This window comes from Camelus dromedarius, chromosome 4 (genome assembly GCF_036321535.1).
Source record: "Camelus dromedarius isolate mCamDro1 chromosome 4, mCamDro1.pat, whole genome shotgun sequence".
Lineage (NCBI taxonomy): Eukaryota > Metazoa > Chordata > Mammalia > Artiodactyla > Camelidae > Camelus > Camelus dromedarius.
This window is the reverse complement of record NC_087439.1, coordinates 35,350,554-35,366,605: the sequence shown is the minus strand read 5'-3', so window position 1 is coordinate 35,366,605 and position 16,052 is coordinate 35,350,554. Positions and strand designations below refer to the sequence as shown.

At 35.5% G+C, this 16,052-nt stretch overlaps 1 protein-coding gene across 2 annotated transcripts in view; it reads left to right on the top strand.

Moving 5' to 3' along the window:
- ACVR1C (activin A receptor type 1C) overlaps positions 1-14,501 on the top strand; it is a 60,901-nt gene extending 46,400 nt beyond the window's left edge. For both annotated transcript variants that reach the window (XM_031451442.2, XM_064484794.1), the window contains 5 exons: positions 710-877; positions 2,217-2,373; positions 3,897-4,021; positions 6,152-6,282; positions 12,726-14,501. In XM_031451442.2, the coding sequence (XP_031307302.2) occupies positions 710-877; positions 2,217-2,373; positions 3,897-4,021; positions 6,152-6,282; positions 12,726-12,851 (707 nt within the window). In that variant the 3' untranslated portion in view covers positions 12,852-14,501. The remainder of the gene's footprint in view (positions 1-709; positions 878-2,216; positions 2,374-3,896; positions 4,022-6,151; positions 6,283-12,725) is intronic.
- Positions 14,502-16,052: the final 1,551 nt, after the last annotated feature.

Genomic DNA, 16,052 nt, shown 5'->3' with positions numbered 1-16,052 from the left:
GGTCAGGACTGCCCAGGGCTACTGTAGACATTTGATTCCGAGAGTTAAAGCTAACTGTAGGGACACTGATAATACCTAGAGAAATTTTAGCATAATTTTTCTTCTGATAAAAATCTATTGTAAGCTGGATTAGCTTTTGGTTAAATGAGGTAAATTATTTGAAAATGTCTAGTAATTGTGTTTGGCACCTAATATAAGCTTTGAGGGAAATCATAAACTTCCTATTTTGAAAGGTGAATAACATGAACATTCTTAGAATGTTGGAGCTTTTATGATAGTAATAATGCTTTGTGTGAATTTGTTATATTTCTGTTTTTTATTGGTATAATCTTTCTTAAAAGCTCAAGAATAATTTATAACACAACAGTGAGCCTAAATGCATCTCTCAGTAGTTTCTCCTATAATGTGGTTGCTATTACCAGCAGGTACTGATATAGAGGGAATAAGAAAGGAGTTGTTCAGTTGTTAGAATCACTGCCTCACAGCTCCCTGTAGCTATGGTGGGTACATATAACAGGTTCTAATACATCAATAGGAACTCATGGAGAATTTTCACTCTACTAACTTGGACTGTGAGTATTATCACTGAAGGAATTAACTTTGCTTTGTTAACAATACAGATTTACTTTAAACACTGACATTTGTTAAAAGCTTCTGGCTTCTTTCTCAACATATATTTATAGCAATAAAATAATTTTTTTCCTGTTAGATAATGGAACTTGGACTCAACTTTGGCTTGTCTCTGAATATCATGAACAGGGCTCCTTATATGACTATTTGAACAGAAACATAGTGACAGTGGCTGGAATGATCAAACTGGCACTTTCGATAGCTAGTGGTCTGGCCCACCTTCATATGGAGATTGTTGGTACACAAGGTGTGTATTTTCTTTCTGACTTTTTTCTCCTTGAATAAGAGGGTAGAAACACTAAGTTGTATTTCTTTGTTCAATTGTGTATTAGTTTATTACAAACTATTATCAAATGTAAAAAACCACTGAAGGTATCTTATAAAGCTGAAAGTTTTGTCATGATATAGCCAGCTCTCACCTACATACTTGTCATTTATCCATAATAATATTTTTATTCCTAGTGGCTCTGTCTTTGCCATTTAGCATATATACCTGGAAGATCTTGCTCTGGTAGCAAATGCTCTGTTTTCAGAGAATGCAAATAATTTAACTGTTTACCTTTGATAATTAAAATAATTGGAAAAGGTAATGGGATCTTGAAAAAATATTTATATATCATGTACTTAACGCCAAATAATACCCACTGTGTTTTCTATTTATTGAGATAATAGTGAAATGGCTCTAGAAAGTCATTAGTCTAGTCAGGGTAGTGCTTCTCAGATTTGGATCCCTTTAAACGCTGAAAAATTACTGAGGACCCCAAAAGTTTCTGTGTATGTGGATTATATCTATTAACATTTACTATATTAGAAACTGAAATTGAGAAATTTAAAATATGTATTAATTTACTTAAAATATAATAATTAACCAATTAAATATTAAAATAAATAACATAGTTTTAAAATTTTACATATTTTATAATACAAAAACCAATCTAGTGAGAATAATGGTTTTGTTTTACATTTATGCAAATCTCCTTCATGTCTGGTTAAATGTCTGGATTTTCATACCTGTTTAGTCTGTCCCAGATTGTTGTTTTGGTTGAACTATATGAGGAAAAGGTGATATTACACAGATATGTAGTTAGAAAAGAGCCTCAAGTACCCCCAGGGGATCTTTGGGCCACATCTGAAAACTGCTGGTCTAGGGTAATACAGGTTTGAAACTTGTTTTGTAAGAGAATATTTGCTATGTTCTTATGTGGATATAGCAATGTTAATTCTTTCCCTATTTATTCAGCAAATATTTATTAGTGGTTACTAAATGTTACCTAGTGTTCTAAGCATTGGAGGCATGGTGATGAGGAAGGCATAGCCACTGCCCTTATGTAGCTTACAGTCTAGTTGGGAGGGATAGATACTTATACATGCATGTGAATAAATAAAATAACTTAGATAGTGGTAAGGACTATGAAGAAGGCAAAATGAGAGACTGTGATGGAGAATGACTTGGGATGTAGAATGAGGCTTGGGGAAGACCTTTCTTAGAAGGTGACATTTGAGCCAAGTCTTCAAAATGACTCCTTTTGGAGAGATTCGATCTTCAGTAATGAAAAAAGTTAATATATTTATCTCATGCTTCATAGGTAAACCTGCTATCGCTCATCGAGATATAAAATCAAAAAATATCTTAGTGAAAAAATGTGAAACTTGTGCCATAGCAGACTTAGGGTTGGCTGTGAAGCATGATTCAATACTGAACACTATTGATATACCTCAGAATCCTAAAGTGGGAACCAAAAGGTAAGATAACTTACTTTGGTAGCATACTAAGACTTATGACTGCCTTATGAATGGGACATGAATGACTGGGATATGTGTATAGGGAGAGGGTGGTGGATTCAAGTGGGAAATCATTAGGCCCAAGACAACAAGAAGTCTTCTCTGGGTGACTGAGAAATCAGTGGCACAATGGTAATAAAGCAAGGAAAGTTGGCATTTTGATCATATTGAAAGTAGCGATTTGGGTAGGGAGTCCAGTGGAGATGAAGGGTGGAAGTGATGGTGCTATATTATTTTTAGTGTGCCACATTCTGAGAATACATTTTTTCACAAAGAGGGGGAAAATGTTAGTAGTGTGTATCTCCTCCAAACCCTTTATACGTTGCAAATGAAGGTGTAGTTCTACACATTCAGGTTAAAAACAACAGATACAGAATCAGCATATGGGACTAGATAGGTGAGGGACTCTATATAATAAATATATTTATGTGCTATTGTATTCTCTCAATATTTAAAAATATTATGTAACATATTCACCTATAGTTGTACTCAACCTTAAATCTCCCAAATTGATGTACATTAAGATAATATGAGTTTGGATACAAGTCCCACTTTCAAAGAACAGAATCTCCGAGAGTTAAGAACAAGTATGACATAAATAGAGCATATCACACACGTCAGGACAGGCTCATTAGTAATGAGATTTCTGGTGTTTTCTTGTTATAGCTAGACTGTGGCCATATGGCCAACATACTTCCATTTCTTTTCATTTGAAATTCATGCTCTGTGCTACTTTGGCATAATTCCAGGTTTCTTGACCTTGAAATCAGAAACAACCAAAACTCCCTGGAGTTGTTAAAGGCCCTTAAGAGTAGAGAATTTCTAAGCTGGTATAGTTAGCCTCCAAGCCATATTTGACATTCCAGGCCAGTCACTCTGAGTCCTTCACTTGGTTCCCTGGGAGACTTTAGTGGGACCCCAGAAACACTTCAGGATAGTTTATTCAGACTGGGCAGCCCTAAGGGATCTCTTCTCTTTTCCCTTTATAAAACGAGATTTAACTTGTCCATCAGGGAAGCCTTGAAGGCTGGATTCCTTCAGAGGATCTAAAACTTTTAAAAGATTTGTGAGAGTATTGCATCTTCACTTCAATATTCTGAGAAATCCTTGAAATATCCCTAGGACATCTAAGCTCAGTTGGGTCCTACGGACTTCTCTGATTGAGTCCTATTCAAACAAGGATGTGGTTTTCTTGGAGCCAATATAATATCTATATATCTATATATCTTAGAACCAATGTATAATAAAATTGTTCATTGACAGCAAATATTTGTGGAATGCTGCTGACCTCCAGTTCTATTTAAAATGTTTTTTAATTAGTTGAATAAATGTATTATTTAATTTTATTCTATTATAGTGGTACAGAGCTACCTGTAAAAATGATGTAAACTATCTTATATTATGTATCAGAATTTATTAAGATTGTGTTTTACTGGATTGCTATAAAGTCATACATAGAATCTGAAATGTGTATGTTTTTGAAGGTACATGGCCCCTGAAATGCTTGATGATACAATGAATGTGAATATCTTTGAGTCCTTCAAACGAGCTGACATCTATTCTGTTGGTCTGGTTTACTGGGAAATAGCCCGGAGGTGTTCAGTTGGAGGTAAGATTTTGGAAATATTCTTTGTGTCTGCCTTTCCTTGATGCTCTAATTCAATGTACTATATTGAATCATTTCTAAATATTTAGAAGATTAACTTTTGGTGATATCTTTCCAGTGGCAGAACTGTAGCATCTTGAACATAATGGAGATTTTAGGTTGTGATTACTGCTTAGTTCTCCTAATAATTCTGACTTCTATAATAATACTTTGCAAAGCACTTGAGAGTTTTCTTCTTCGAGCTTGTATTCAGTTAGCTGTATCCTTACTTTATACCAGAAATGAAACTCAAAGAGGTTAAGTGACTTGCCAAAGCCACAGGATTTAAACTGATGTCTCCTGGTGCTCACTCTTTTCCTGTTCCTTTCTTTCCTGTGATGATGGGGGGTGGGGTTAAAGTGCAGGGTGGAGGTGAGCGAAGACTTAACTTTCTGACTCTACTGCTCCCAGCAGTTTATAAATTAATAATGAGAGGAAGAATTTGGGCAGATGAAACCCTACAAACGCAGTCTGATTTAATTATTGAATCAGTGGAGAAGAGTTAAATCCTGGTAGAAAATGATTCAGAGTTTTCAGTTTCAAGTGAGACAGACTTGTGCCTAAGCTTGGTTTAGCAACTTCCTGAATGTCTGACTTTGGGTGAGTTAAGTGGTCTCACTTTCTTCATCTGTAAAATGAAGATAATCAAACTGACTCTTTGGGCTTTAAGGGTTTAATGGATTAATTCAGTTAATTCATGTGACACTTTTAGTACAAAGCCTACTTATAGTCAACATTCAATGGAAGAATCGTCATTATTAAACCACTGTCAGTTTTTGGATTTTGTGCCTTACAGCAATCTTATTTTTTTTAAATGAAAAGCTTACAAGGTTAAAATTACATTTTAATGAGAAAATATGCTTTTCCCCTTTGATTCTTAGATAAGATAGATAATAAAGCATTTAGGAAGATGAAACTATACATAGAAGTAATAGAATTTTAGTGGTGCAGAAACAACAGGAACACTTGAATCCCCAAGTCTGGGGTTAAGTTGCAGATCTACCACTTATTAGCTGTGTACCTTGAGCAAACTCACGACACTCTTTGTGCCTCAGTTTCCTAATTCTGTAAAATGGGGTAACATGGTACTTTCTTTAGTCAGTGGTTTTGAGGGATAATTAGTTAAAACACATAAAGGGCTTAGGATAGTGCTTGGTAAATGGCAAGATTCAAACAAGTTTGTTATTATTTTTTTAAATTTCATACTGATATTTGTCTAGATTTGCTTTTAGGATTTTGTCTTTAAATTTCCTTCAACAGTTGAAATAGTAATTTATTTAATATGATTTGAAGTTCATTTTCCAAATTATGGCACATCTTAAATATTTTAAATAAAAGAACTATAATTAATTCAACTGATTATGTAAGGAAATTCTTGAATTCAAGTAATATTCTGATAAGTAAGGTCAAATCTTTGTCTATTATTTGTGACTCTTTAAATGTTAACCTTCATGTTGAACTATCCAACTTTAAATTTTTTTGGCCATTTCTTTGGAACATTGTCAGATGTAGTAGTTCTAAAATCCAAATGTAAAAACTCAGCTTTTAAAAGATTGCCTAATAATTTTCAAAAAGAGAAAGCTAATTTGTTTTGAAAAGGAGAAATATACTTTTTCATGGAGAAATATATTTCATTCCCAAAGCAATGGGACCATGATATAAATTTTGCAATTAAGCATTACTTTTGAATTTCACAATGGCATTTTATGTAAATCAAAATTTATGTAATTTTCATAATATAAAATTATATTTTATAATTATTAACAGTTATATACATGTAATATATTTTATATAAAATTATATATAACTATAACTATATAGTTATGTATTTGATAAAATAATTATATATACTTTTGTTTTATATTATATGAATTATTTAATTATCACATTATATAAATTTTCATAAACTTACATAACTGTTCAACTGAGTGTTTTAAACTTACTTGGTTTTACACTGATACATAATTTTAATAAGCCTGATTTTCCAGTTTTCCAGGGTGCCATTTGTGCCTAGAAAACTTAATTGATATTATTTTGAGATAAACATTTTATTTATTATTCATACTGGGAAATTTATTATGCAAATTTTTACAGGAATTGTGGAGGAGTACCAGTTGCCTTATTACGACATGGTGCCTTCAGATCCCTCAATAGAGGAAATGAGGAAAGTTGTTTGTGACCAGAAGTTCCGACCGAGTATCCCAAACCAGTGGCAAAGCTGTGAGGTAAGGCTATGTTCTTATGTATATTTTTCCTATTATAATCTGGAAGTAAGTATCAGGGAGGATTTTCAGTGACCATATAGTTCTCTCTTAATCTCGGCATCTAATTCACTTCATATATGTAGGTATATGTCTTTGTATAAGACTTCAGAAGGATTTTGTTCCTTTTACAGTATCTCTCATGATGCTGTTAGGTGGCAGGAACAACCCTAACGTTCCAGTGACTTTACATAAGACTTTATTGCTTGCTATGCCACGTGCCCTACAGGTTAGGCAACTTCCAACAGCATCTGTGCTCTCTGTGGTGATTCAGTAATCCAGGTGACTTTGATCTTGGAACTCTGCTATCTCAACACATAGCTTCCAGAAGTTTGGGTCAGGAGAAGAAAGGAGCTGGAAGGTCACACACTGGCTCTCTAATGCATTGGCTCAAGTGACACATATCACTTCCACTCATGGTTCATAGTCCAGAACCAGCCACACAGTCCCATATAACTGCAAGGGGGCTGGAAACGTCAGGAGCACAGCACGTCAGCAGGTTGTCAATGTCTGTGCTACACAGGGTATCACAGTTTCAGTTACCCTTACATTCCATCAATTTTTCCTAATCCCTAACTTGCTGGAGTTTGAGTTTATTCTCTTTCATCAGAAAAGCTTCCCCAGGGCAGGGACCATTTTGTTTATCTCCTCTTCCTGAACCACACATACAGTGACCATCATAGAGCAGGCATAATGCAAGGCTTGTTCTGCCTACGTGGAGAGAGACTTTTGTAGCTTTCACAAGGAGGTAGAAGGGAAGGTGAGGAAAAAGACTATAAACCATCTAACTAGTTCTAGAACTATTTTAATGCTTTAATCTCCCCCACTCCGGTTATGACCGTTTATCTTCTGCCATATTTAAACGTGATGCTTGAGGTCTTTTTTTAAGTAACATCTTTTAGTTTGGCTTTGTCATAGGGATTATTTTATATGGTTGCTTTTTTCCCTCATTTTTTTCTTCTTCTTCATGTTTCACTCAACTCGTTTTCTATTTAGGGCAAGATATATGTCCTGGTATTTCTGTTTTGTGTAGATATCTTACCTACATACTTATTTGAAAAGCAGAATTTGAGGCATTTAAAATCAAATTGAAATTAATTTTTTTCTAATATTAACCATTTCATGCATATGAGAGAATATGTAACATATATGTAAAATTTGAAGGATAATAATAGAATTCATGACCAAGTTTAAAAAATGAGAACACTTCCAATACCTTTGAAGATTCCTTACCCCTCTGAGAGTTTACTGTTGTAACTAACCATTTTATTGCTGCCTGCTTTTCTTTAGAATCTAGCCATATGGCTTACTTTTGTGTATTTGTGAAACTTTTTGAAACTTACTATATTCTTCTTATTTTTACTTTATCTTACATATGTGTAGCTATAATCTGTTTATTCTCATATCTGTGTAGTACTCCATTGTATGGATATAGCACAATTTGGTTTTTTCATTGTTCTGTTGATTGTCACATGTTTGATTTTTAGTTGTTTTTTTTTAAACAATACTGCTGTGTGTGTGTGTGTGTGTGTGTGTGCATAAAAATTTTTTTTAGGGTGAAAAATATAGATTCTTTTGGGGTGTCCATCTAGATGGTCACATCACCAGATAATAGGAGTTCTGGAACCAGTCCTCATGCCTTTCTTTCCTATTGCAGTTTCTAGGACTTCCAGTATAATGTTGCCTGAAAGTGATGATAGTTTTGCTCCTTAAAACTTTGCATGTTTCACCTTTGAGTGTGATATTTACTGTGGGTTTTGTTTGTAAAAACTCTAGTTTAAATATAAGCTGACTTTAGTTTAATGAAAGCTTTCTTCCTGTCTTTGAGGTGATGATATGGCATTTATGCTTTTGTGTATTAGTCTGATAGGTTGCATTTATATTTTGTTCACTGTTAAACCAATCATGCATTCCTGGAGTAGGCCTAACATAGTAATTTTTTATGTGATCAATTTTCTATATTGCTGATATGTGCAATCTTTGTCCATTTTTGCCCAGTATTTCAGTTCTATTTTGTTTTGTATTAATCTCATGTATTAGATAATGGTGTGATTTTATACCATCATTGTTTTTTAGAATTATGACATTTTCTTTGTTCAATATTCCTTCTTGGCTTTCAGAGCTTCCTTTTAAGATTATTTTCTGACTTCCTGATGTGCCAGTTTTGGTATTTTATTTAAATTGCTTTTTAGTTAGGATGAAATGGTTGTAAGTTCTTTCAGTGTTTGAGCATCTGAAAATGTCTTTATTTTGTCCTCACTTTTGAACGAGTAGTTTATCTGGGCTTAAAAATGTAGGTTCAGTTATTTTCTCTAAACACTTTAAAAGTAGTATCCCACTGGCTTCTGACTTCCATTATTGCTGCTGAGAAGTCAAATTATTTTAGATTCTTTTAAATTAATTTATCTTTTCTTCCAGACTCCTTTAAGAATTTCTCCATGTCTTTAGTATTCTGTAATTTCTCTATGATGTATTTGGTATAGATATCTCTTGATTAATCTTGCCGGGAATTTTCAGACTTTCCTCAGTTCTCCAAAATTCTGAGCCATTATCTTTTCAAATAATTCTTCCTTTCATTGTCTTTATTGCTCACTTTTTGAGAACTCATTGTATGTATGTTAGACCTTTCATTTTACTTCTCTTGTCTCTTATTCTTCCCTGTTTTCCATATTTCTCAGCTCCATATGAGCTCAGTTTTACTGCAACATTTTAAGGCTAAGTCTTGATTTTTTTCTTTACCAAGAGCCAAGATTTAGACAGTTTTCTTTACAAAGTTCTTTCTAAAACCATTTCATCCTTACAGTCTGGACTTTGTAAACATCTTGATCTGATACCTCTGTGTGCTTTGAGCTATGTTACCTGTCTTTCACATGTGGTCCATCAATTCTGAAATTCTAAACTGTGAGATCAGCAGATGCCACCAGAGCAGCCCCTTGCTTCAATGATTTCTTACGCTTTTCTGGGTTCATGCATTCTCATTGTTTTACCCTCTGAGTATTTATTTTATTTATTTACCAGCTCACTTATACTCGCTTATATTTTTTAATTTAAAATGTTTGATATTTGTACTTAGATAATTATTTTATTGTGGCACAATTCACATATGATAAAATGCACAAATCTTAGTATACAGTTTAATGACTTAAAAAAAAGTGTACATGTGTATACTTACCATCCAGATCAATATACAGGGAATTTCCAACCCATCCCGTATCCATTTTTGTCTTTCATGTCCCTTCTTAGAATATTTTTTTGAAGTATAATGTTGTATTAGTTTCCGGTGTACAGCATAGTGATTCAGTTATACATATGTATGTTCTTCTTCATATTCTTTTTCATTATAGTTATTATAAGATATTGAATATAGTTCCCTGTGCTATACAGTAGGACCTTGCTGCTTATCTGCTTTATATATAGTAGTATCTTCAAATCTTAAAACTCTTAGTTTATCCTTTTCCCCTCCTTTCCCCCCGGTAAACATAGTTTTTTGTCTATGTCTGTGAGTCTGTTTTGCATAAGTTCATATATGTCATTTTATTTTTAGATTCCACATATAAGCGATATCATATGATATTTATCTAGATATTTTAAAATAGTCATTCTACCATATTCCTGGAATTTTCAATTAAAATAGGATTAATAGCCTCCACAGGATTAGTATCTGTGTTTTGACAGGAATTTTAAAAAATATTTTAATTCCACTCATAGATTTTTAAGAAAGTTTATATAGTCTGAAAGCCCAGGGGCAAAATTTGTTAGTTTTATGCATAATATATATAATTTGTTAATTGAAAGAATACTATTTTCATGCAGTTTGAAGGAAGAGAAAAATTTTATAAAACATATAAATAAAATGCATAAAAAGAATAACTATATTTCCATGATTATTGATCATCTCAAGAAGATGAAGCTATTCAATTGATTTCACTTATTCTAACAGGATGTAGTGTAAAGCAGCCATATTCTCTTTCCTAAAATTACATTCAACATAGTACGTGAAATACGAGTGAACAACTTATCACCATACAGAAAAAAACAAATGAAATCGGTCCATTATTTCACATTATGCCAAACTAATATGCCCTTAAAATACTAGTATAATTCCATTAACGAAAATACCAGTGAGCAAAGGCTCCCTGTCATCTCCTATAGCCAACTTCAAGGTACACAAATGATGGCTTCAAAGCAGCTAGCAGAGCAATGGACCTCGTGCCTCTGCCTAAAGCCAGAGGAGACCACGTGGTGTCTTTCTGAGAGGAGACTCCATGGTCTCTGTCTGACTGGAGACGCCCTGATCCCTGGCTGAGGGGAGAAGCACTGGTCGCTGTCTGAGGAGAAATGATCTCGTCTCTGTCTGAGGGGAGATGCCTTGGTTTTTTTTAATGAAAGAAGCAGCTCTGGTACCTCTCTGAGGGGAGACACACGTTTCTCTATCAGCGGGGAGCGCCGTGGTCTCTGTCGGAGGAAAGATGCTTGGTCTGTTTCTCAGAGAAGTCGCCCTAGTCTCTGTCTAAGAAGAGGAGCCTTGGTCTCTTTCTGAAGGGAGATGCACTGTTCTCTGTTGGAGGGGCAGCACTCTGGTCTTTTCCTGAGATAAGTCGCTCTGGTCTCAGTTGGAGGGGAGATGTCCTGGTCTCTGTCTGAGGTAAGATGCCCTGGTCATTTTCTGAGAGAAGTCACCCTGGTCTGTCTCTAAGGGGAGATGCTCTGGTCTCCATCTGAGAGGGGAGAAACTAGTCTCTGTCTGAGGGGAGATGCCCTGGTTTTCTGAAACAAACTGCCCTGGTGCCTGTCAGGGGGAAGACACCTATTCTCTGTTAGAGGAGAAGCTCTGGTCTCAGTCTGAGGGAAGACGCCCTGGTCTTTTTCTGAGAGGAGTCACCCTGGTCTCCGTCTGAGAAGGGACAGCCTGGTGTCTGTTTGAGGGGAGTCACCTTGGTCTTTTCTGGGGAGAAACTGCCTTGGTAACTGAGAAGAGATGCCCTGGTCTCTCTTTGAAGGAAGACGCCCTTTCCTTTTAGAAATTGTGAGAATATAGAATTTCTGTGTCAGAAGATAAGCTCTCGTCTCAGTCTGAGAGGAGAGAGCTGTTTCTCTGTCGGAGGAGAAGCCCTCGCCTCAGTCTTAGGGGAGACCCTGGTCTTTTTCTGGGAGAAGTCTGTCTCCCTGGCATCTTTCTCATAAGAGACTCCCAGGTCTCCAACTGAGGGGACCCAGCCTCATCTCTGTCTGATAGGAGAAGCTCTGGTCTCAGTCTTAGGGAAGAATCCCTGGTCTTTTTCTCAGAGAAGTCGCCCTGGTCCCTGTCTGAGAAGGGACGCCCTGTTTTCTGTCTGAGGGAAGACATCCATTTCTCTGTCAGAGGGGAGATCTCTGTTCTATGTCTGAGGGGGTGAGTCTCTGGCGTTCTTCTGAGAGAAGCTGCTCTGGTCTCATTCTGCAGAGAGACACCGTGGTCTTTGAGAGAAGCCCTGATCTGAGTCAGAGTGGAAATGTTCTGGCCCCTTTGAGCATAGATGCTCTGGTATTTTTCTGAGAGAAGTCACCCTGGTCTCCATTTGAGGGGGATCCCTTGTCGTTTTCTGAGAAAATTTGTCCCAGGCTCTTTCTGAGGGGCCACACCCTAGTCTCTTTCTGAGAGTAGAAGCCTTGATCTCAGTCTCAGAGGAGACGTGCTACTGTCTGAGGGGAGAATCGCTAGTTCTCTGAGAGAAATTGCCTTGGTCCCTGTCTGATAGGAGATGGCGTGGTGTCTATCTGAGGGAAGACACCCTTTTATGTCAGGGGGGGAGAACCCTTTTCTCTGTGTTAGGGGAGATGCTCTGGCCTTCTCTGAGAGAATTTGCCCTGGTCACTGAGAGGTGAAGCTCTGGTCTTTTGCTGAGAGAACCCTGGTCTCAGTCTGAGTGGAGATGCCCTGTTCTCTTTCTGCAAGTGGTCCTAATCACAGTCTGAGGGGAAAAACCCTGTCTGAGGGGCAACACCTGGTCTGGCTGAGATGAGCTGCCCTGGTCTCTGTCTAAGGGAAGGGGTTTTCTTCTCTGTCAGAGGGGAGAGCCCTGGTCTTTTTAGGAGAGTCGTTGCCCTGGTTTTTGTTTGAGGACAAACGTCCTCATCTCTTTTTGAGAGGATAAGCCCTGGTCTGTGTCTGAGAGGAGACACCTTGGTCTCAGTCTGAGGCGAGATGCTCTGGTCTCTCAGAGAGCTGGGAGGAGAAGCCCTGGTGGCTGTCTGAGAGGGGAGTTGTCCTTGACAGGATTTTTGAAGGGGTTTGGCCTTGATATTCTCATATTGTTTTAAGTTGACTATTTTTATATCAGAGCTTTGTATCAATTCCTGGGTTTGTGGTTTTGCTTCTCTTGCACTGTGTTTTGTGCTAAAGTCTTTGATATCTTCCTCTTTTAAAGGCACTCCGAGTCATGGGGAGAATAATGCGTGAGTGTTGGTATGCCAATGGGGCAGCCCGCCTAACCGCCCTTCGGATTAAGAAGACTATTTCTCAACTTTGTGTCAAAGAAGACTGCAAAGCCTGATGATGAGAATCATGTTAAAAAGAAATCTCTTACAGCTTTCTTTCTCATTTTTCCTTTTCATGTGATTTTTTTGCCTTTGTGTTGTCGTTGTTGTTCTACCTCAGAGATAATACAGTACAGTATTCAAGTGCCCAAAGGCACCATGAAAAAGATAACTCTAAAGTCAAGCATGAGAGGGAGTTGACTTCATCCGCTCCCCATGTTGTCCTTATTATTATTATTTTTTTTGAGAAGCAACACATCTATTCATCTCTTTATTTAAGGAAGATATTGCAAAAGTGTAAAATAAGCTATATAAAATAATAAAAGTTATTAGGTTTTACTTTACTTGAATCAGGAGCACATGAATGAATCGAAAAGAAAATGTAAAAGCCCATTTATTTTCCTGAGATGAAAACATGTTCATAAAAAATGTGAACTGGAACATGTTATATCTAAACAAAGCTTTAGATCATATAATCTATGGTTTTCTCTATTTAAAAAAATTGAACAGGATCTTTAAAAAAATTAAATATTACTCTGAACCTTAGCATACAAAACATGTAAAAGTGGAGCTGCTTATTGGAAGATGGAAGTGAGGTCAGATCACTTACTTGGTTTCTCCTCCCATGTTCTACTCTTCATAGTTCACTGACATAGCAGCTCCTGAGGCAAACAGTTTGAAAATCACTAAGGGTGTTACTTTCTCATATTTACAAATGAGACACCTGACATCTTGAAACACTGAGAAATGTCCCAAAGTCACATAGCTAGTGATAGAATTGGCACTAGTTCCAAATCTTGTGATAATCCACACTGTAAAGTTAGCTAGATCCCTACTTTTCCTTTAATTCCCATAGTATTTTTCTCCCTATGCAGAAACATCTTTCATGATGATATTTATGGTTTAGTCAAACAGAAGACAAATTAAGTTATTTTGCAGAATCATAGTGGACCTGTATGAACTCTCAGGACAATATCCACCCACATTTTCCTCATAGAAATTCCCTAGTCACCCTATTTGTTAGATGAGTATTAATATTTTCTGAATACTTTCAGAGGTTAATCAGCCATAAAAATCATTGTCAGAGATGTCTTTAGGATGAATTTCAGTGATCCCTACTATTTTGCACATACACATTTAGAAAGAAAAGAACAGAAAAGGAAGAGGCTACTAGGAGATATTTTGGGGGGAAATGAAGAAAACTCTTATTAAATGAAGTATAATAGCCATACCTGACAGAGGATATCAGTAACTGTGAGGAGATAATCTTTCTCTACCCTTTCAAAATGGGCAGTGGGTACTGAAGAAGTCTCATGATAATTTTGCCTTTATTCTACTTGCTGTGCAGACAGAAGTGATGAATTCTGAATAAAATAAGGAATTCCCTTAAAATCTATAATTCTGCTTCGTTGAAGGAAGATTTATCATGGTATCTTTTATTTTTCTAAAATATTATTTCCTAAACTCAGTTTCTTAGAACCCTTTTCTGAGATGATCCAAGACCAAAAGTGTTCTTTGGTAGATTCTTAGAAAGTGATAGAGCATATTAGCATATCATGTGCTTTGTGGAGTCTAGCAGTAAAGAAATGTTGCTTGAATTTCTTTAAAATGGATTTCCCAATTTTTTTGACCATGGAACTGTTTCATTAAAAATATGGGAAAACTTTCATTTGCCTACATTGTAGTTTCTACAAAGCATGACTTGGATAACAGTGTTCTAAAGGATATACCTATGGATTATCATATAGAGCACAATCTAGGGATTATACTTCATTCTACTATGGAAATATGTTACTGAACCCATCTTTATTTGCCTGAGATGAGACATCAAAAGCAAAAACCTGACACCTTTGTTCTGCATTTACTTTCACTCTCATTCATTCAGTTATCCATTAATTTAAAAATATGAACACTCCAGATCTTCCTTGCTATAATTATGGGTCCAAAAGGGAAATTAAAAGATAGGTAGATTCTGCCCTCAGAGATTTTGCAGTCTAATTTGGGAATGGGAACAGGGATGTGACTGTGTGGGGGAAGTAAATTGAGAAATAGATGTAATATAATACAAAGTAGGATGTCTTGAATTCTATATGATGGTGGGTTTCAAAAACTACTCTCAATTTTCAACACATTTAGAAAGTATCTTTATCAGGTTATTCTAGACAATCTAAATAATATAATAAATTTTTTAAAGTGCATATGGGAAGGGATCTTAAAAAGAGCTTATGTGATGGGCTAATCTTGCTTGTGCTTGTTACCTTGGTTTTTCATAGATTGTTTCTGCATATATGAGAATGAAATTATTTATTTACTATAATTGCACTATAATTTCAAATAAACAAAAATAATATTTCCTCTTTTATTTACTTAAGTTGGATGAGTACATTTATTTAATTTTTAAGAGAGGAGGTTTTAAAATCTCCATTTTCCTTGACATTATGTTTTATAATCTATTTGAAAGTGACCAAATATAATTCCATATTTGTATTAATTCAACTTCATTCTAATTCATTTAATATCACAAATATCATTCAACTTCTATCTATACATTTAGAGATATTTTTTCTTGTTTTTGTGTTGGTTAACTATAACTCCTAACTGAATAGTCTTATGTTTCAATTTCCAAATATATTTTTAAAGAAAGGGATAGGTTAACAAAAATGATAAGGAATAGTTAAAAGTTCTAATTTTTCCTTAAGTCTCAGCATGATTATAAATAGAAAATGCTCACTTACAAAAATAGGATACAGTTTAGAGCATAAGGCAAATTTACTGTATATACCTATGCTGTTAAACTTCATAGTGTTTCTTTTTGATGGAGTCTTATTGTGTAATATTTATTTCTTTTCAATTGTGTTTTAAGCAAAAATTATTCTTCTTAGACTCAAAGTGTCAGTGTTCTTTGCTCCATTCAAATATTTCAGCTTTGGGTATAATATAAAGCTTGGAAAATGCTATTTATGAAATTTCAGTACTGTATAAAGTGGTGATGGGATTTATATGCAGCATCATTTCCTTAAACTAAGGGAAACATCATTTGTTGTCAATATTCCAGCATGAACTTGTTGCCTTGTGAGCTAAGCGTTTAAGTGTGTAATTGGTACAGATTCCGTTGTGTGCTTCCTTCTGTCTAAAATATTTGGCATGTCATATCGAGAATTCTTAATTTGTATTCTGACTTGAAAGTTAAGTGAAACATGGCTGTGTCGTGCACTATT